The sequence below is a fragment of the Oryza glaberrima genome, chromosome 1 (genome assembly GCF_000147395.1).
Source record: "Oryza glaberrima chromosome 1, OglaRS2, whole genome shotgun sequence".
Lineage (NCBI taxonomy): Eukaryota > Viridiplantae > Streptophyta > Magnoliopsida > Poales > Poaceae > Oryza > Oryza glaberrima.
This window is the reverse complement of record NC_068326.1, coordinates 21,927,249-21,946,600: the sequence shown is the minus strand read 5'-3', so window position 1 is coordinate 21,946,600 and position 19,352 is coordinate 21,927,249. Positions and strand designations below refer to the sequence as shown.

Below are 19,352 nucleotides of genomic sequence, written 5' to 3'. Positions count from 1 at the left end.
TGCTGTGCTCTTGCCTCTTGGTCGTCGAGTGTCATGTCCTATCCTACAGGAAATCATGAAACTTGAATAATGGAGGTTTGGTGAATCTTTACCTACTTGAACCTGATTGCATAACAAGGCTGCTGGTTTCGAACATCATCTTATTTGCGCAAAAACCTTCACCGATCAATCTCGCTGGTCTCGAAGTTACATAGAGAAGTTGGAACCTTGTCAGACCCTACTTTCTTATCTAGGACTGAAGCATAGATTGCTGTCAACAGAGAATTTTCATAGTATTTAGGTATTTCCGAGTGTGGATGTTTGCGGGGGTAAGTAATTTTATCCGTTGTGTGAAGATCGGAGAATAAGCATGGAGCAAATGGTATGGTATGGTGGGGCTTTGGGGCAGGGCTAAATATAAAAAGGTATTCTCTCACCAAAATGATAATTATACTTCTACAAATATGAAAATGTTATCTCTCACCAAAATGCCCGGTACGCCATCGTAGCGGAAGCCTGTAAATACTTGGAAATTCAATTAAAAAGCAGTCGAGAGATTAAATCGGGCCTTACAAAAGAGGCTGGATTGGCTCCTCGAACAAGTCCTTGCTAATTCGATTTTCTCTTCTGAACGTTCCCTTAGAACACAATAACAAGAGATATTAACACATAAATACTTATAAATTCAATCGGAAAGCAGCCTTCAAGTTAAATCAGTCTTTACAAACGAGGCTGGATTGGCTACTCATATATACTCAAAGAAAAACAATCATTGATTCTCCATATCTAACATTCTAAAAGCCTAAAATTAACCATTACATATACTACCTCATGTTTTTAATATATGACACAATTGACTTTTTAAAGATACATTTAATCATTTGTTTTATTGAAAATTTATGTAATTATTATTTATTTTATTGTGACTTAATTTATCTTCAAATATTCTTTAAGCATGAATTAAAGTATTTTTATATTTGCATAAAAGTTTAAATAAGACGAATAGATAAATGTTTGTAAAATGTCAACAATGTCACATGTTAAAAAACGGAGGTAGTATATATCAAAGAAAAACAATTATTCTGCCAATTCTTTTAGTAACTTTAGAAGTAACAAACATATGATTTGATACTATGTTTATCCACACTAGTACCAACTTTACTCTATTAAATTTGATAGTATTAAAACTTCAGTACTACTCCCTTCGTTTAACAATATAAGTCATTCTAATATTTTTCACATTTATATTAATATTAATGAATCTAGACATATATACATCAATATGAATGTGGAATATGGTAGAATGACTTACATTATAAAACGGAGGAAGTAACAAATATATTTTGGCATGACCAAAATTGACACTAACAAATATCGGAGTACAGTGTTACAAGAACAAACATTAGCAGTGACTAACACCGACACAGTTCGCGCCAGGTTATAACTGACGCAAAGCAACGAGAGATCCGAATGAAGCAGCCGCATTCACGCGCCCCTCCTGCCTAACCCACCACCGCTTTGCTCCTCCTCCACGCTTCGTCCGCCGCCGCCGCCGCCGTCGCCGTCGCCGGCGAAGATGATGTCTGGCGGTGGCTACTCCGCCCTCGACGACCCCAAGGCCTCCGGATCCGTCCCGGTAAGCTTCCCCGTCCCCGTCCCCTCCCACGCCGATGGGTTTTCTCCTCACCCTCCTCACCTCCGCGCTCCTCGTCGGGGTTTCGCAGGCGGCGACGGGGCCAGATCCGCCGACCATCAAGTTCGCCGACTCCAACCTCCAGATCTTCCCGCCGTCCGAGGCCAAGGGCAAGATCTCCGGCGCCTACCGCCCGCCCACCGACGCGGATGGTCAGATCAGATCCCCCACCTCCTCCTCCTCCCATTGATTTCTTCGTCTGGATCTGACCTTGCTTGTGGTTGGTGCTTTTGCTGCCTGCGCAGACACGTTCTCTTCCTCCAAGTCCGGGGGCGGCGGCCGAGGCGGCGGCGGCGGCGGCGGCGCTGGGTCGGACGACGCCGGGCAGGGCGGGTGGTTCCGGATGTTCTCCGTCGCGGCGTACAAGCCCTACTTCGACGTGGACACCTCCGACGTGGTGGAGAGGATCTGGGAGTCCGTCTTCCCCTTCCGCGGCACCTTCACCGAGAAGACCTCCGAGAACCCCGACCTGTATGCCTCTCCATCGCCTAACTCCTCCTTACCTTAGTAGTAGTACTATAGTTTGCATTCGAATGTTCCTAGAGATCATATGCTCAGGTAGCGGATATGGTTAATAGCATTGACAGACTATGAACGTCTTCTGTTGTTTTGCTGGAAAGTCCATGATACTTATTTGCGTGCGCAATGTGATAATTTTGTCTGGGTATTTCAGAGGAGTTGGTCACATAGGTGTAAGAAATGGGGATTTTAAGATAATGAACTGATAGGAGGAATTTGATTGCTCCAGCAAAATAGCCTAGTCTTCTCGATGACATGTCTTGCATTTGGTTGAGTGAGTAGCGCAATAATTTCAGCTCATAGCGACATGTAATTAGTTGTTAGCATGTCTTAGGTCGGTAGAATACTTCTATATCTCTTTTTGTATGTTGTTTTCCCGTTCTTCTTGCTGAGAGTTCTATGACAAAGAATGAATAATTCCGAGGACTTGTTGTAACAACATACTAAAAGGGAGTCTAGGATTTTCCTTTAGCCTTCACTGCCTAAACTTATTTTTATTTTTACAATGACATGTCCTACCCATGCTTGGATCATTCCATTGTTATTTTTCATTTCAAAGCTTTGTTTCATCTACTTTGTCTTGCTGTGTGCACCATTATCTTTCTGTTGAACTTATCTTGAGAGTGTTTATGGTAACAGTTCTAAGATTGCCTTTTGAATGTACCTTGTGCCTTGTTCAACATCACCGTATGGTGTCAACACTAAGTAAACTTGAATGTTTGTACCAATTCATGTGTCATGAAAATAGCAGATTAGCAGTACAAGTCTATACCATGGGTTACTATTATTAGGTGAAGAGGCATTTGTAAGTGGCAGTGGGATACCATTGTGAAAAACTTGGCAAATATGCAGGACTGAATATATTGAGATGATAGCAATAAATTATATTACCTAAACAGCATTTTCCTGAATTTCTCAATGTCTGAAATCTGAAGCAATGGGTGCTGTTTGATCATTTACAAATAGAACTTTGTGTTTCGATATCAGCTAACCTATTAATTCAGTGGAAACTCTGCTTTTGGAAGTATTATTTCTTTTTTCAGATAATGATAAATTCCTTGTAAATAAATAGCTCTGCAATTTAAGTGTTTTATCAAGTTATTGCACTTTCAAGGAATTGAAGCACTGGTTATATGCCTGCTAATTTTCATTTCAATTAAATTTTGTAGATATGGGCCATTCTGGACATGCACCACCCTGATTTTCGTTGCTGCATCCATTGCCACATTTGTCACCTACCTATCCCACAAATGGCATAAGAAGGAGTGGAACTATGATATTAACCTGGTCACATGGTCTGCTGGCTTATTCTATGGCTACGTGACATTTGTTCCCCTTGGTCTATATGTCATCCTTAAGTACTTCTCAGCACCTGCTGGACTAGTGCAACTATGGTGCCTCTATGGATACTCTTTATTCATCTTCATTCCAGCATCGGTAAGGAAAATCCTAAAACTTAGACAATAGAAATTAATTCTTCTTATAGTGTTGTCGATTTTATTATGGTTAATTATCTTGTTTAGAAGGCTTCCATTTGGGTTTGATGTAAGTGTGCTGGATATATAACGTTACAAAGCAATCAGTTCCAGTTTGCCGTTTCTAAGAAGTTGCACTACTTTAGATTCAAAAAACTAATTCATTACCAAGGACCATAGTTTGTGTTGTAAAAATATCCGTTATTTACCGAATCTCTATCAAGGAAGTTGTCTGTTATGTGTTGTTGTCTCCATGCCCTATTAACATGCAAACCCATAGTCTCTTGTTTAGTGATTATCTATTGGTTGTTGAGAAAGTTGAGTAACTTCTGCATGAATTTAACACTCTTTCCATGTGACAGCTCCTGTCTATTGTGCCAATAGAAATATTCAGGTGGGTGATTGCTGGTGTCGCGGGGTTTATGTCTGCTACCTTCGTTGCTATGAATCTGCGCGCTCACATTGTAAATTCTGGAGAGCGATGGTTCTTGATCGTTGCAGGGATATTCTTGTTGCAGTTGGGATTGGCTGTTTTGCTGAAACTCTATTTCTTCACGATAACTGTATAGGGAACTGCCATACTTGCTTGTATTAGTCAGGATTGGATATACGGTTTTTCAGGCCGAATTACTCCCGGATTCGTTGATGTAATTTTCCAAGTATACATCCATCTTACATGTGACATTGTGACAAGGAAAGGCCGCTTCGTTAGCGTACGAGACGTATTACAATGGCAAGACTTGTCCATGGATTATTACGAGATTAAGGTTTAAAGAACCCCCTTTTGTAGTCCATTTTGTGTTCCATACTTGAGATTAATAATTAATTACAAATGGAGATGTCGCTGCGCTGGCTTCCTTGATGAATTACTAACATGTTTTTTCCCCGATTCGTACCCAGTACCGACTGCAGCTCGTCGTTCGTCTTGCAACTGAGATGTACTCTGCTATCATTTTCGTTTTCGTGCATTTCCTCTTCTTTTTTTTTGGTGGCTAGGCAATGATGGTTTAATGCCATATACAAGGCTCTTGTTTCAATAATCTAATACGGTGAAAAATACTAGCTGGCAAGAACGATTAACCACTTAATCAATTGATGATTGGTTGACGAGTATTTAGATGCCTTTGGATGTTTAATTAACTGTTAAATTAGATGAACTGATGGTTACTTCCTCATCGAAAAATAACTTGGGAGTACTCTGTTTTATGTTTTACGGAGTATATTATAAAAATAACTTGGGAGTACTCTGTTTTATGTTTTACGGAGTATATTATAATTATAAGTTGCTTTGAGTTTGTACTCGCTTTGATTTATTTAGTGGAACATTTTTTTTTATTTGCTCAAGTTTATAAAAAATTAACAACACCAAATTAGTTTTATTATATGTAACATTAAATATATTTTTTTATAAGTTTGTTTTTGTGTTGAGATGTTACTATATTTTTCTATAAATTTAATCAAACTTATATTTTTTTAAAAAAAAATGATTTATAATATGAAATGGATGAAATACCTCTTATCATGAGTTCCTCTCACTAACCAGGAGTACCTTGTTCTTCCACTAAATTGACCCATTAGCATTTTTCACGTATATATGCTATCAACTCGTTGAAAACATATCCCTAAAAAAACTCGTTGAAAAATAAATGAATAAAAGGATAAGATACGGCAGCATGCAGCGGTAAAGCATGCATTTCTTACTAATATAATATTTTTAAGTTATTTAAGTAAAGATTAAAGATAAACTGAAAGATTCTCTTCACTTATCTCATGGTCAAAGTTTGAATTGCTTTGGTTCCTCTCCTGTAAACATCTGATGGGCTGAAAATGCTTGGATTCCTATACATTAGAATCAGCGTCCCAAAAATGTTTATATTTTAGACTCCTAAATTTAGCTACATGAGTTGGATCTGGAGTGGAATTGTGGAGCTGCCTAAACCTAGCTCCAACTCCCTAGTTCATTTTGTGAGAAAACTCCACCTAACTCCGCTCCCATTTTAAGTGGAGCTAAAATTGTCTGGCGGAGCTCTAACTCTAGGAGAGGTGGAGCTAGAGCTAGAACTGCCCTATATAGGAGTAATAGAATTTGAATCCTAAAAATACTTATATTTGTTCACGAAGGAGTATGTATTGACAACATTACTTAAAAGGAAGAGCCAAATGGTTCGGTTTTAGAAGTAGGGATATATCTTTTTAACATATTTGTTAATAAATTAATAAATATTATTTATGAAAAGGTCTAAACATTCAGGAAAAATCGAAGAGGAACAGACAGTCATGTGAATGTTGATCTACTGCATCTTCAGCGAAGGACTTGCCAAAACAAGGTCCTAGGAACAAAGTGCGAGTCATCGATGGTAATCCCATCAGCTGTGTCCCCCGTAGTTGTACTACCAAGTCCATACCACATTTCATTTTATCCATGCCTCCACCACACCATGGTCTTATACACGAATGGTTTGGCTTCCCTGCCACACTCTATAGAGTATAGAGTATCCAAGCTCTCCTTGTTTAGAATTATAAAGCTGTATTCTATAGTGGTGGCTAGTAACTTTTTTCTTCGCAGATGGATTACTGTTTTTAAGAACTTATCCAATATTTTTTTAAAAAAAAAAGGCACACCATTAGCTATTCAGAAAGCGTGCTCACATGAAACGAGAAAGTAGAAGATAAAAAACTTGAGTTCCTAAACCAACTTATGAGCCAAAAAGTTTACTAAACAAACAAGTAGATTTTTTGTTTGGCTTTTTTAAAGCCATAAGCTGTTTTTACACTGTTAAATCAAAAGTTAGGTTGGAGTAACTTTTTTTATACGAAGTAGATAAAACTCTACCATTAAACTTAAGGTTTCAAATTTATCGGCTTATAGAGCCTATAAACCAAAAAGTTAGCTTAAGAGCTTGAGCCTAAACAATGCTGATGCAGAGAGTTAACTTACTGTTTAAAACAGTAGCAAGAGATAATCTGCCCAGCTATTCCATGAAGCAAAGAGAGTACATATACTGGATTATTCGAGTCGAATATGCGTGCGTGAGCATGGACATAAGTTCACAGAAATTACCTGTGGTGACATACACTCACAAGTCACAACAAACAGATGATTTCACAAGAACAAGGGGTAAAATCTGCAAACGAATAGATAAACACTCATGCTCATGGGGGGTAAAGTAAACAGTCAATGTGAATGATACCTCAGTGCTTGTAGCAAAGGCTACTATAATTCTCGAGTGTTTTGTAATAATGTTAGCACCCATGAAGTGAAAACACAGCAGAAACCGCGACAAGATCACAACTATCTCCCCACGACTTGGTGGTGGTGGTGGTATTGTCACAAAAGGAGAGTGTTGGCGGTTGCTCATTTCTTTGTAGCAGCCTGACCAATAAATTTGGTAAGAACATAGCAATCTGGCGGCGTGATGTTTTTATAGTATTTTTCTATCGTCTTCGTAATTTCAAACCCAAACTTCTTGTAGAAAGCAATGGCATCATCGTTGTTCGTCTGAACATGCAAGTATATCTCAGGGATGTTCTGCTTCTCACACAGATCTATCACATGGTTCAGCAGCTTCGATCCTGTGAAAATTAAACGAAGCAATTATAAGACACATATCTTCTATGCTATGGCCCTAAAAAAGCTAATGATATTTCCAAATGCAAACTATCCATTACTATGCATAGAGTGAAAACTTCAAAACTATGAAAGTTTTTGAATTGTTATTTCAATATGGGTAGTTCACAAAAAGTGAGGTTTCAAATTGTTGTGTGGTACTAGTAAGCTAGTAGCAAACAAAACATAGAACATAGTTGCTGTGCAACTAATTTTGCTGATTTGTTCGCTTAAATTCTGGCATCCCCATTCTAAATTTTCAAGCTGTTCAAAGCTGAAATGTTCTAGTTTTGTCCTTTTTAAAATTGAGTTTAAAACAAAATATTGAGTTATTGACTTCAGCATTTTGACGATTTCCAAGTGGCAAGTACAAGTGGCCCATAGAGTGTTTTCATTCCTAAAATGGTCTCTCAAAATAATTCTGTTATCGTCGGCATTCAACACCACCAACAGGCCGGGTCTTCATGTGTGGCTCAAGGTGGAAAGAATCAATGTCAAGATATCGTTGTGTGGCCTACCTGTTACATACAAGGTATCCCTGCACAATTTGACATCAAGAAATAACCAAAAAGCCCCTTCTATATCAGTGCCACGCTGCAGGTGCACCCTTATCTAGTATGCTAGCATCAATACTGATTTATCAGTCTCTGCTCAAATACTGATTTATCAGTCTCTGCTCAACCTCCCATCATTCATATCCACTTGACAACGATTAAAACCCAGGCAAATAGGAACCTTTTAAAAGTGACAGACTTTATTATCAGATAGATAATGCTAATCCATTTTTTTTCTTAAGATGAACTCAAGTGTTGACAGAAGATTTTGTAGCATGAGGTCCATAGTTGGCGCAATGCTACACTTTGTTTGATTCTGAAACTGTCTTCTGTCATAAAAGGAATTTGACAGCCAAGCGACTGCATTATATAATTGACATAGGCTCTGAAACTCATGAACAAAACAGATAATTATTTTAGTGCTGAAACTAGCTAACCAAGGCTAATCTTGTATGTTCAAATTCAGCGCCTAAAGCTGTCTACTTACAAAATATCAATTACCAGAAAATATTTCACATAGTTAGTTATAAACTTATAATGCTACATAATGATTGGATGGTAAGAGTTCTATCACACAATGATTCTTTAGACTTACTCTTACAATGTAGCAATAGGAGGGGGTCTTAAGCCCCTAAAGTGGTCCTTATACATTGTGAAAGTAGTCCATATAGTAGTCTTTTGGATGAGCTATCCATATGCATAATGCCTACCCATAAGAATAAAATAACAATACTTTCTCTTCTCCCCAAGCTAATGCCTTCTCTTACCATATACATTGTAGCAAACACCATAACTAATACCGGATCCCACCTTATTACCCAAGTAGGCATTATACATTGAGCATGTTCAGGTAATGTCACAAGGTATTCTACCTAATAACGAAAGATAATTTTGCAATATCTAAGGCATCGACTGACCATTGGAGCTAACCATAAGTTTGTCAGAATTGGGGTCTTACTGTAAGCAATTTATTTTTTAAACTTGTTTTCATGTGTGCTGTTACATGTAAATCGTTGTTTAATCACTAATATATAGAAAAAAAAAAGAAGCAGTGTTTATATAGTAACGAGTTTATACATAATAATGCTGATCAGAAATCTAACAGCAAACAGAATAGTCTATTCATATAACTCAAAACAAAGTCAGAAAGGGGAAATTCTCACCGATCCCAAGACTACGATACGGTGCCAGTACCCCCAGCGTCATGATATAAACACAGACTGCTCCTCCTTCCTTCTTCTCCAGGCGACACGCAATCGCCCCGACGCATATATCGCTGTAATAAGCTACATATACAGACGAAGAAAAAAAAAGAGAAACAATCAGTAATCAACGGCAGCAGCAGAAATACAATCTATCCAAGACAGCAGTAAAATGCATCTTTATTCAACCCAAGGGCACACTAACGAACACCATTCAATCCTACCCCTAGTTTATCATCATGGCTAATTAGTATCACATTTACATGAAGCATCTCCTTTATTAACCAAACAAATCCTAATGCTTATCGATGCCGCCTCAAGAACTCGCTTTCCTCGACCCTGTCCGCAGATCCGAGGGCTGAAAACGCATAAAATACATCCCAATACAAGAAACAACCGGCAAGAGGCAACGAGCTCGTCCCGGCGTGTGTCGGATGCGGCGCGCTAGAGGGAGGGTGGATGGAGGAACAAGAAAAAGGTTGGGAAGGGAGGGAGGACGCGCGCACCGAGCTTGGAGAACTCCTTGGAGGCGATGGTGTCGTGGTAGTACTTCTCGTTGTAGCGGACGGGGAAGAGCGCCGTGTTGAGCTTCTTGAGCTGCATCACGTTCTTGTCCCTCACGCCGTCCAGCGACGTCCGGTCCACGCCGCCGCCGCCGCCCTTCTCCTTGTTGCCCGCGGCGGCATCCCCTTCCCCGGCGCCCATCTCCCTCGCCTACCCCTCCTCCTCCTCCTCTTACCCTCCCTCTCTCTCTCTCTCTTCTTGCGCTTCTCCGGTGAGCTTGCGATGCGAGGGAGATGTGCGGCGGCGGCGGCGGCGGGTGCGTCTCGCTCTCGCAACCAAAAACCCTTTTTCCGCTCGTTTGCCGCTTCGCCTCTACCGCGAGCGTCACTGACTTGTGGGGCCCGTCGTGCAGTGAATCGGAAGGGTTGGTTGAATGGTTGCGTTGCGTGCCATTGCAGTTTGATCAAGCGGGTGCTCTGCTTTCTTTATTAAGGGCACCTAAAATCGTGCTTAATAAGGGCATCTCTTTACTACCATGTAAATAATAAAGTGAGTAAATTTCATAAAACTACATATACATACTTTGTATGATATATCACAAAATTACAGATTTAAGAACTTTTTTCACAAAACTACAGATTCAGTGTCTTCGTTTATCACAAAATTACATATACTTTGCACAATATATCATAAAACTACAGGTTTTAGCATTGTTAAAACATGTCAGCTAAACTTCGTGGGACCCACATGTCAGTCTCACACATAAATCAATAAAAGAATGGTGGGGCCCACATGTCAGCTAAAGAAAATAAAGATGGTGGGGGCCCACGTGGGCCCACATGTCCCTCTCGGCTCTCCTTTCTCTTCCTCTCGGCTTTCCTCGTCCTTGCAGGGAGCGGCGGCAGGCCGGGGGTGGCAGAGGTTGCCGGAGGAGAAGGAGGCAGAGGAGGAGGTCGCCGGCGAGTACGATAGCTACACTCTGTCGGCTGCTCCGCTCGCGATGCCCAGCCGAACGGCGTCGCCTCTCCTCGCCCGGCCGCTGCGCGCCGCCTCCCTCCTCGCCGAGCCGCCACATGCCGCCTCCCTCCTCTCCCGGCCGCCGCAAGCTACCCTCCCTCGCTCGGCCACCACCCGACGCCTCGGGGATGGGAGAAGGGAGAGAGAGGACGAAGAAGGGCTCTAGTTGAAGAGAGGGAGATGCTGAGAATGACATGTGGGGCCCATGTGGGCCCCACCATTTTTTTTATTAATTTATGTGTGATACTAACAAGGTCCCATGAAGTTTATTATTTTTCCGGATCTTGCTACGTATGCGCCACGTCAATGCCACATCAGATGAAGACCAAGTCAAATTTGCCACGTAGCTGCCATGTCAGCCAAAACCACCGTTAAAACCGCCGAGGGACCTCATGTGCACTGGTTGTCAAAACCGTCGAGGGACCTCATGTGCACTGGTTTTGATAGTTGAGGGACCTATTGAATCTGGTTTTCTGGTTGAAGGACGAAAATCGGATTCGTTGATAAGTTAAGGGACCTTTGATGAACTTATTCCTTTCACTTTGGGAGAAAAGGAAAGCAGGGCATCTCCTGTTAGACTTTAGCAGGTAACACATGTTGGTCCAAGACAACTCAAAAGTGTACATAGATTTACTTCAAGAATGAGTATGCATGTCTCATGAAGCTAGATCTCAAGAACCAGCATATGGTTCACCAAGAGCATCCAAAACGAAGACCGAGGCACAATACCTACCAGGCGATCACCAGAATTTGCGGTGTCAATTTTTAACCTACCGAGGCCGGTGGCTGCATTCAGGAGCTGTTGTTCATCATCACAAATGGAACGGAGTCAAGTTGTAACTTGTAACTCAAGACACATAAGCAGTCACATGAATGAACTAATAGCCAGGTCATGAATTTAAAAATATATACATACACATTTCATGACGGCACGCGTTGATTTGCTATCTAACATGGAGCAACAGATCTAACTGATGTGTCCATGTGAGATCAAATTGATGTGCGGGGTAACCTAAAACAGCCTCTGGCTTTCCTAACTTGCTGCAAGGGCTACTTCTACCAATGCTACTTTGGTTTCTTAAGCTATGGCACAATTCTTTCCTTTCTAAAAATAATGCTCTACGGAACATGAGCAGAGTCAGTGTGGTGCAGTTAGTTGTCCCCCTCAAAATGGTCGTTGCATTTCATTCTTGCGCAGCAGAAAAACTCGCAGATAAGTGTTGCTTCAGGCAAAAAGTGCATAAAGCTCCGAGGAATGATAGTCAGTACTCAGTAGAGGACTCCAAGATAAGCACGGAACAGGACAGTTCCCATCGCTTAACCAAATCCATGGAAGCCACTTACTTTCCCATCTTACTCGCAAAGGTCTTCCTCTCATCTTTATGCTTCTATAGATATAAATTGAGCATTCAAAATTTAAGGTCTGTATCGATAAAACTGAAAGCTGGTATACACAAAGATCTCCAGTGGAAGTGCACATACCTTGTGAAGTGTCCTAAATTTCGTTTCTTGCTTTGCTCGGACAAGCATCCAATCCAAGGCCAAATCATACTCCATTGTATTGGGTTGAGAACAATGCGAGGTTGAAACTGCCTTCTTCTGCAGAAAGAATAATGGTTGTGCAAAAATATTAAGACAGAGAAAAGAAATAGAGCAAACTTAATCATAGGACAACATCAGAACCTGTTCTTCTCGTTGTCTTATACCCATTCTAATATTGTTGATTGTTAAGTGCCCGAGAAGAGTTTCTGAAGGTTTTGGAACCTTAAGCAATCCTTTGCTGCAATAAAGGGGTCTGCAAATAATTCAATAAGAGAATTATAAAGGGTCAACCAAAAATATTGAACAACATATTGTTATTTAATCCACGGTAGAAATTTGAAAAATAATAACAGTAAGTAACAATTGCAAATGGCATCACATGCAATTTTGTTGACAAATTGCCTAATAAGCAATTGCAGTGTGGTAATGTGTCCCTGAGGTGGTATCAAGATAGAACCAACCAATTGCTAATAGAAGTTTCCCTTAACTTTCCTAAAGAAAAGATCTCTTAATTCTGCAGTTGGGGTTGTAATGAGATGACAATATGCCATCATGTGAACTATAACAGACAGTGACCCCACTTAAAACAGAGCACATTAAATGCAACATGAACACATATATAGTAGTAAATTTCGTCCAGCAAATCTGCAAGCAACAGAGTGAGATACCTTCCACCGACCACCAAGCCTGAATTAATTTTTGAAATAGCAGAGTCTGCGGCACTTTTTGTTTTGAATATAGCATATGCTTTTCCTACAAACAAGGAAGCAGATTGTTTTAAATCGCATTCGAGAACATTGCCTGAATGTGGCAAACTTGCAAGGTATTACAAACAAAACTCACTCACCATTGTTTGGATCATCATAAGTTGGGTGGTTAATAGGCTTAGCGATACAATTTAGTTGTAAAGCATCACGTATAAGCTCCTGTAAACATGGTAATCAAGATAAATATTCATTAAGTATGTTGATGATACTGGAAAAAAGAGCAGATAAGGCACAGAAAGTAGCAAACATGGACACCTAAGAGAGTGGGACATGCACGTATCCATTTTAGAAGTTATTGTCCAAGTATGGCAGAACAAGGAAGCATCAAATAGTATGGTACACCTACTCAACCTCTCTTAGGTACTGAAATTAGGGGTAGAAAGTGATGTTGTAGAACCAATATTTTTAATCTCTTTATAGCAAAAGTGTTAACTACACCAGCCCAAGAAAATTGGCAAAAATTAGGAAACAGAAAGCACAAAAAAGATTAAAACAGATTCTAAAATCAAATATGTTCCTGTAAACAAAACATTTCTCTTTTTTACTGCTCCCTACATTCTTTCCAATTTATACATCTTTCAAAATTAGTGGGTAGCGGAAAAGCGTACGTAAAGGCGCACTCAATAGAGAAACATGTACCATTGTCTCATCGAGAGAAAAATAGTAAAAGTGGATCTTTTTTTTTTACTTTATAGAGCAGAGAAAACAAAAAAACAAATAGGTTACATAAAAATGACACTTTAGACTCGGGATAATCCCCACTTTGTTGCATCTTTTGCTCATCCATTCGCCCACCCGTTCAGAAGTGGTGCCCAATTTATATATATATTAGTATTATCAGTTAGCGTCATGTTTATCGCATGAAGAGGGAAATCTACAGCACTGGGGAAACTCGGACGGGAGTTCTTTCCGAGCCATATGAAATCCTTCCCTGTACAAATTCTCATATACAAGGCCTTGTGGAAATTAAGAGGTGTAAGACATTGAAAACAAATCGCAAAGTTTGTGCAACAGAGAACATAGCAAAGCTAGTAAAGAAGTGATAAATTATAAGCCAAGAATATAATAAAAAAAGCAGTTTGGGCTTTATGTCAACCAGATAGACAAGACAATACCTCTATGTCAGCAGCTGCAAACTGTATGTCAAGATTTTGAATGTACACAAGTGTCCCCTGCTCATCAGCATTTCGTAGTCTGGTATCCCATGGCTGAAATTTCCATTTAAAAGGTAAACCCACCCACAAATAAGGTCAACTGAAATATTTTTGTTTTTCTAATAGTTTTGAAGCATTGACTCATGAAGCATAGATGTAAATCTTCTGTACAATCATAGTATATACGCAAGAGAGAAGAGACAATGTAGGAAAAATGATTACTCACAATCTTGAACCATTTGCTTCTGTCCTGTTAAATAGCAGAAAAGGGTGTAAGCACACAAAAGTAAACACGGCTATCAGTAGGAAAATTGTAGAACCAGAACATTTTGATTATGGCTTGTTTCTTAGAAATTGGTTGAACCTTAATAGTAAAAGCAGATGATGTTCAGCCGAATAAAATTCTTGAACAGAAATAATTGAAGGAACATGTGGCCCTTTTACTCATTGCTCTTAGACCAAGATCGTAAATCAACCCATTCAATGCATTGGGTAACTGGGCAGTCAGCAAAACTGCTCAATTGACAATCAGAATGCATGAGGCACATATAGTACTTTATACCTTAGTTAAGAATGCATACAAGTAGGTTTGCACATGAGAGCTTTAAGTACCACATCCTGGCCTCCTGGGTTCCCAGGCCAGCCTTTCATGTAATTTTTGCTAACTCCAAATGCCACATAGGGGCACCGTTGGTCGATAGAGGATAGAATGACTTGCCCAGGTGGGGAAAAAAAACTAGCAGTTGCACTGAGATTTTCCCAGGTCAACTGCTCATATAGTCCCTTGTGCTGGATAGGTCCAGGGGATCAGCCCAGGAGCTCGGTCTGGCCTTTTTTATGGGAAGATTGCAGGGCCAGTCCAGGTTAACTGTTTTATTTTACTTATATACAAACAACAGATTAGATGCAGATGAGTTGTGGAGATAATATTAACTGAGTTACCTGGGGGAATGTTTAAAGGTTAATATGATATCATAACATCAATGGCATAAAGCTATTCATTGATAAGGTGGAAATGTATCCTCAGTGTTGGTTCAGATACTTACAGCTTGTCTACCTGCTAGTTCCAAAGGTCCAGTGCGACTTGGTCTTTCAGGAACATCTAATGGCACATTTTGCACTGTAACATTTTCAGAAAATTTGACCCTCTTTGGTGGCCTCTCCCCAGGGAGAACTTTCTGTGCAGGTTTGGTAATGTTCTCTGTAGATTTGGACACACTCTCCTCTTTCAGTGCTACATGGGGAGGGGGAATGGCAGCAGCCGCACTTTCCTCCTTGACCACTGGCTGGGGAAAGGGAATGGCTGAAGCCACATTTTCCTCCTTGAATACTGACGGGGGAAGGGAAACTGCAGCAACTGGACTTTCATCCTCCATAACCGTTGACTGGGGAAGGGGAACTGGGACATTAAGCATCTTCTGATCAACACCATGCACTTCCTGGTCTGAACAGGATGTCACTTGCTCAACTTTTGAATTAAGCAAAAGATTTCCTGTGCCAGAAGAAAAATAATTAAATACCAATTTGGATACTGAGGGTGGAGAAATTTTTTGCCATATTAAAAATGCAATTTAATGCACTGATGAAATCTGATATATTGCTGACCTTCCACCCCTGCAATTTTCTCAGGTAATTGTTCAGAAAGTGTGCAACTGTTAACATCAAAAAACCTGTAGAAGATATAATCAGCCATTGCTAGTTCCCTGGGGGAAGGTTGACGATTCCTCTCATCCTTTGAAATGCAAAGCACAGTGCATTTCCCACCAATAGCTTCCTGGGTGACCAATAAACAAAAGGGTATTATAATATTTTAGTTCTCAGAAAAAGTAAAAGGATGGAAAAGGCAAATGACTTAACATTCACAGGTAATACACAATAGCAGGAAAGTTTCAATCTTGTATCATGACTGTTAATACCTAACCATGCTCTACTAAAATGGTATGCCAATTAGCTCAAAAGGATGTTTAACTGTACCAGCTAGAAATGATCTCAATTCTCAAGTTGATTGTCGCAACCAAGCTGGCTCTTCTCAGGTCATGCAAATGGGTAACACGCTAATGCCTACTCTGTCTAACTCAGTTGGACTGCATTTTCACTTCCAAAAATGTGAATTTAAATATTGCTCTTTGAAAATTGTGATGCACTTTTTATACATGAGAATTAAAACTCTAACTTCGAATTATTCATGTCATGCGTGAATAACTAAATATACCACAAATACAAGGTGGATGATTCCCAACAAAAAAAAGTGGGAAATGATCTACTCCTCACATCAACTAGTACTAGATACAACTTGATAAGGTAACTTGTAGCTCTAGGATTCTAGCTACCGATATGGCTTCTCAACAACAGATATTTGGAATTAACAAAATGTCGACACTATTGCCCATCCAATGACTTTTCACAATTAGAAACAAATTTGATATAGTGTTCACATAATAGTGATTATCTGTCCATTGAGTGATCAAAATGAAAATATTTAAATATATTGCAAGAAAGCATAAGGTAAAATGATATTCAAGAAAACCAATTCAAAAACGAAGGGGAAAATATATGAACTTACCAGTGGGTTGATATCAGCAAGGCCAACGCCTTCACCACAAGCAAGAAATATCTCCTTTTCCATTACAGGGCCACTTAAATGTTTTCGAATCTCATACGGGAGAAAAAACCAAAGAATCTTTACTTTCTTAGCCTGATTTTGCTGCCATATCTTTATTATCTTTCCAATGTAAGGTTCAGACTCACCACTCTTAAAAAGATATACATTGTCATACAGTGAGTACTTCACATTGTCAAATGTGAAGGAGTCATAAAACTGTGTATCCATCTTAATACCACCTTTTGCTCTCTTCTTCCCCCATGAGAATTGGATATTCTCATTACTACCATCCATTCTGATAATGGTAACTTGTAGCTCACTGTGCACTCACCATAAGCCTAGAGTGATAAAATCAGCAGGTCAAACTTTAGATCAAATTAGGCAATATCAACACATCAGACTTGACTATTGATAATGTTAGCACAGAACATACGTAGTTTCTGAAGCTCAAAAGGGTGGTGTCTGTTAATTGTGCTGTTTATGCTAGGTGGTCAACAAACATACAAACCATGCTTACAAACTAATAGTACTATTACCGTATCAAGTGTGAATTTAGACATTCGCTTCATAACGAAAATCGTAAATCTAGTTTCTTCACACATGTTGAATTTGAGTTGTTAACATTTTAGTTAACCTAGCAAATCTATGTCATTTGCAAGATTAGTTAACCTAGCTAATACGCTGTATATACATTAGTTAGTTTAATGAATTGAGAAATATGAAATATTAACTGCAGCAGATGTTATTTTCTCAACAAAGAAAGGGACAGCTTCTCTCAGACTTCTTGAAAATCCCTATTTCACAGCTGAACCCTATTTTGCAGCTGAATGTAGCAATGTTTTATCTACAGCTGAATGCATGCGGGAACATCAAAGATAACACATAAAAAAATATAAAGATATGAAATTGCAACCGATTGCTGCATGGTGATGCATTTTAAACCAACCTAATTAATTCTTATTTTTCTGGATAGGCTGTGGTTATTCTAAAGTTCCAAAATATTCGCGGTAAATAAGTAAACATAATGGAAGTACAGATCCATCTGCTTGATAAATAAATCTGTCATGCTGATTAGTTACATTTTAGGTTATGCTGGAATAAAATCCCACAGGAAGTCGTTCGATTTTTTATCTTTTGGACAAATCAATCTGCTACATTTTCCGGTTGGCATGAATTCTACATGCTCACTAAACAGGAGTAAAGAAAATGTAATAAGTTTCATGAATGCTCACGGTGAATAAGAAGGCCATTAGAGGAGTAACTACATAGTACATGCATAAAACTTGAGGCTCAACAATGGCTTGGAGTACCCTGTTTTCAACCTAAAAGGCAACAGTTAGCGCCTTTGATCAAACGTGTGTTCTTAAATAGGGTAGGAAATAAAAACATGAATGCTTCTTCAACTGACATGTTCGTATCTGCTGTTTCACCTTACTAATAGGCTCACCATTAACCATAAGCATATATAAAACAGTACCACCGCAACAAGGATCGTCATGCATGCCTTAGTTTCTAGAACAAGAGCAAAGGAGGGTGTCCAGCACGACGAAGAACAAACCCATGAGGTGAGCTAAAATCCCCCCCCAGGGAACTCATCTAGGGTTTTGACATGACCAATCCATAATATGAGAACTAAAATTACCACCAACAGCAGCTAGAGCCACTAAATGCGATAACACCGACGACGAATCCACCAAACCCCAAACCCTAGACGGGGGAAACGCAAACCGAACGTGCGACGCCCCCACACGAAATCCCCCAAAACCTCGCAAGGACACCTCCATTCGAGCACTAAAATTTAGCGCCCTAGCCGTTCGACCGGAGTCGTTCGGCCCTCCCGCCCGCACGCGCGCCGGCATTCCTCGCCCGCGCCGCGCAACCGGAGGCCGCGCGCGCGGGGGACCACGACCAGCGGCCCCGGAGCCCGACGGGGCGACGCGGAGCGCTCTCCAGCGACCGGAGCCCCGCGGTCCCCGGTGGGGGGTTGGGGGCGGAACCACGCGCGGCCGCGCAGCGAAATCCAGCGCGGAACAGTGACGGGGGACGGCGGGGAGGAAGAGGGGAGAGGACTCACGCGTGGAGGCCGCCGGCGAGGAGGGCGGCGAGGTGGAGGCCGGGGGCGCGTGGCTCCCAGGTAGCAGGAGGAGGCCGCGGTGGGAGAGGGAGGAGGGGGAGGACGAGGAGGAGGAGAGATTTTGGGGTTGGTGGGGGGGGGGGGGGGGGGGGGGATTCTGCAAGTGGAATAGGAAAAGTTTGGCATACATGACATGACAAATAGAAATGGTTTTTAAGAGAGAAATTTCTAGTGAGGTGGATAAATCATTTTTGACAACTGCATCAAGCTTGAGTATCCATTTCATCCGCCACCGAAAATTGTACCTCCTCGCCAGCACGTCGAGTATTGCCATGCAGTCTTGATCTATCAATTTTGATACCTCACTGCCCACATCAACTCCACCAGCACCAACCGCATCAGTGGCAGCTTCCTCATCCCGGCCATCCTTCATGTCGACACAATCAACAGCGTGATATTGTCTCCTCCATCGAAGAGGACAAGCATCATCACCCTACATCTCCAGATCGTTGCGGATGAGCTCCACGGCTCTCTGCACACCAGCAGTAGCACGTCCCATCAGTGACGCCTAACCCCACCATGTTTAGCACGTCGCCTAGCACCAACCGCACCAAGCCTTCATAAGCGAGCAGCTCAGGAAGCCTCCTCCATTGGTGTTCAGCG

General features: G+C 40.7%; 3 protein-coding genes across 5 annotated transcripts; 1 reads left to right on the top strand and 2 right to left on the bottom strand.

Annotated features, from left to right (window-relative positions):
* Positions 1 to 1,433: 1,433 nt before the first annotated feature.
* On the top strand, positions 1,434 to 4,505 carry LOC127760664 (uncharacterized). Its single transcript, XM_052284953.1, has 5 exons — positions 1,434 to 1,615; positions 1,704 to 1,824; positions 1,918 to 2,143; positions 3,361 to 3,628; positions 4,029 to 4,505. Exons 1-5 carry the CDS (start codon positions 1,556 to 1,558, stop codon positions 4,233 to 4,235), a joined length of 882 nt encoding a protein of 293 aa, XP_052140913.1. The 5' UTR covers positions 1,434 to 1,555; the 3' UTR covers positions 4,236 to 4,505.
* A 2,280-nt stretch (positions 4,506 to 6,785) lies between these two features.
* LOC127762117 (uncharacterized) lies at positions 6,786 to 9,951 on the bottom strand. The gene is made up of 3 exons (XM_052286488.1): positions 9,536 to 9,951; positions 8,991 to 9,113; positions 6,786 to 7,239 (listed from the first exon to the last, which is right to left on the bottom strand). The coding sequence occupies exons 1-3, from the start codon at positions 9,732 to 9,734 to the stop codon at positions 7,022 to 7,024; spliced, it is 540 nt and encodes a 179-aa protein (XP_052142448.1). The 5' UTR covers positions 9,735 to 9,951; the 3' UTR covers positions 6,786 to 7,021.
* Positions 9,952 to 11,415: 1,464 nt separating this feature from the next.
* Positions 11,416 to 18,814, bottom strand: LOC127753114 (protein ANTI-SILENCING 1-like). Of its 3 annotated transcripts, XM_052278597.1 has the most exons (12): positions 18,690 to 18,814; positions 17,848 to 17,937; positions 16,577 to 16,953; positions 15,619 to 15,787; positions 15,060 to 15,505; positions 14,240 to 14,263; positions 13,975 to 14,067; positions 12,940 to 13,018; positions 12,761 to 12,845; positions 12,234 to 12,345; positions 12,033 to 12,149; positions 11,416 to 11,938 (listed from the first exon to the last, which is right to left on the bottom strand). In XM_052278597.1, the coding sequence occupies exons 3-12, from the start codon at positions 16,907 to 16,909 to the stop codon at positions 11,891 to 11,893; spliced, it is 1,506 nt and encodes a 501-aa protein (XP_052134557.1). In that variant the 5' UTR covers positions 16,910 to 16,953; positions 17,848 to 17,937; positions 18,690 to 18,814; the 3' UTR covers positions 11,416 to 11,890. The 3 variants fall into 3 exon arrangements, with proteins under 3 accessions (XP_052134557.1, XP_052134546.1, XP_052134551.1); XM_052278586.1 differs by lacking the exon at positions 17,848 to 17,937; XM_052278591.1 differs by lacking the exon at positions 18,690 to 18,814 and having other exon boundaries at positions 17,848 to 18,456.
* Between the last annotated feature and the right edge of the window lie 538 nt (positions 18,815 to 19,352).

What these genes read in the sequence shown, in the direction of transcription:
- LOC127760664 (XM_052284953.1), top strand. Translation starts at nt 1,556, where the DNA reads ATGATGTCTGGCGGTGGCTACTCCGCCCTCGACGACCCCAAGGCCTCC. An exon ending in ACCTCCGAGAACCCCGACCT is followed by an intron (nt 2,144 to 3,360) that starts GTATGCCTCTCC and finishes TAAATTTTGTAG; the next exon opens with ATATGGGCCATTCTGGACAT. An exon ending in TCATCTTCATTCCAGCATCG is followed by an intron (nt 3,629 to 4,028) that starts GTAAGGAAAATC and finishes TCCATGTGACAG; the next exon opens with CTCCTGTCTATTGTGCCAAT.
- LOC127762117 (XM_052286488.1), bottom strand. Translation starts at nt 9,734, where the DNA reads ATGGGCGCCGGGGAAGGGGATGCCGCCGCGGGCAACAAGGAGAAGGGC. An exon ending in CAAGGAGTTCTCCAAGCTCG is followed by an intron (nt 9,114 to 9,535) that starts GTGCGCGCGTCC and finishes CTGTATATGTAG; the next exon opens with CTTATTACAGCGATATATGC. An exon ending in GTATCGTAGTCTTGGGATCG is followed by an intron (nt 7,240 to 8,990) that starts GTGAGAATTTCC and finishes TAATTTTCACAG; the next exon opens with GATCGAAGCTGCTGAACCAT.
- LOC127753114 (XM_052278597.1), bottom strand. Translation starts at nt 16,909, where the DNA reads ATGGATGGTAGTAATGAGAATATCCAATTCTCATGGGGGAAGAAGAGA. An exon ending in AACTAGCAGGTAGACAAGCT is followed by an intron (nt 14,264 to 15,059) that starts GTAAGTATCTGA and finishes GCTATTTAACAG; the next exon opens with GACAGAAGCAAATGGTTCAA. An exon ending in AATTTAGGACACTTCACAAG is followed by an intron (nt 11,939 to 12,032) that starts GTATGTGCACTT and finishes TTATATCTATAG; the next exon opens with AAGCATAAAGATGAGAGGAA.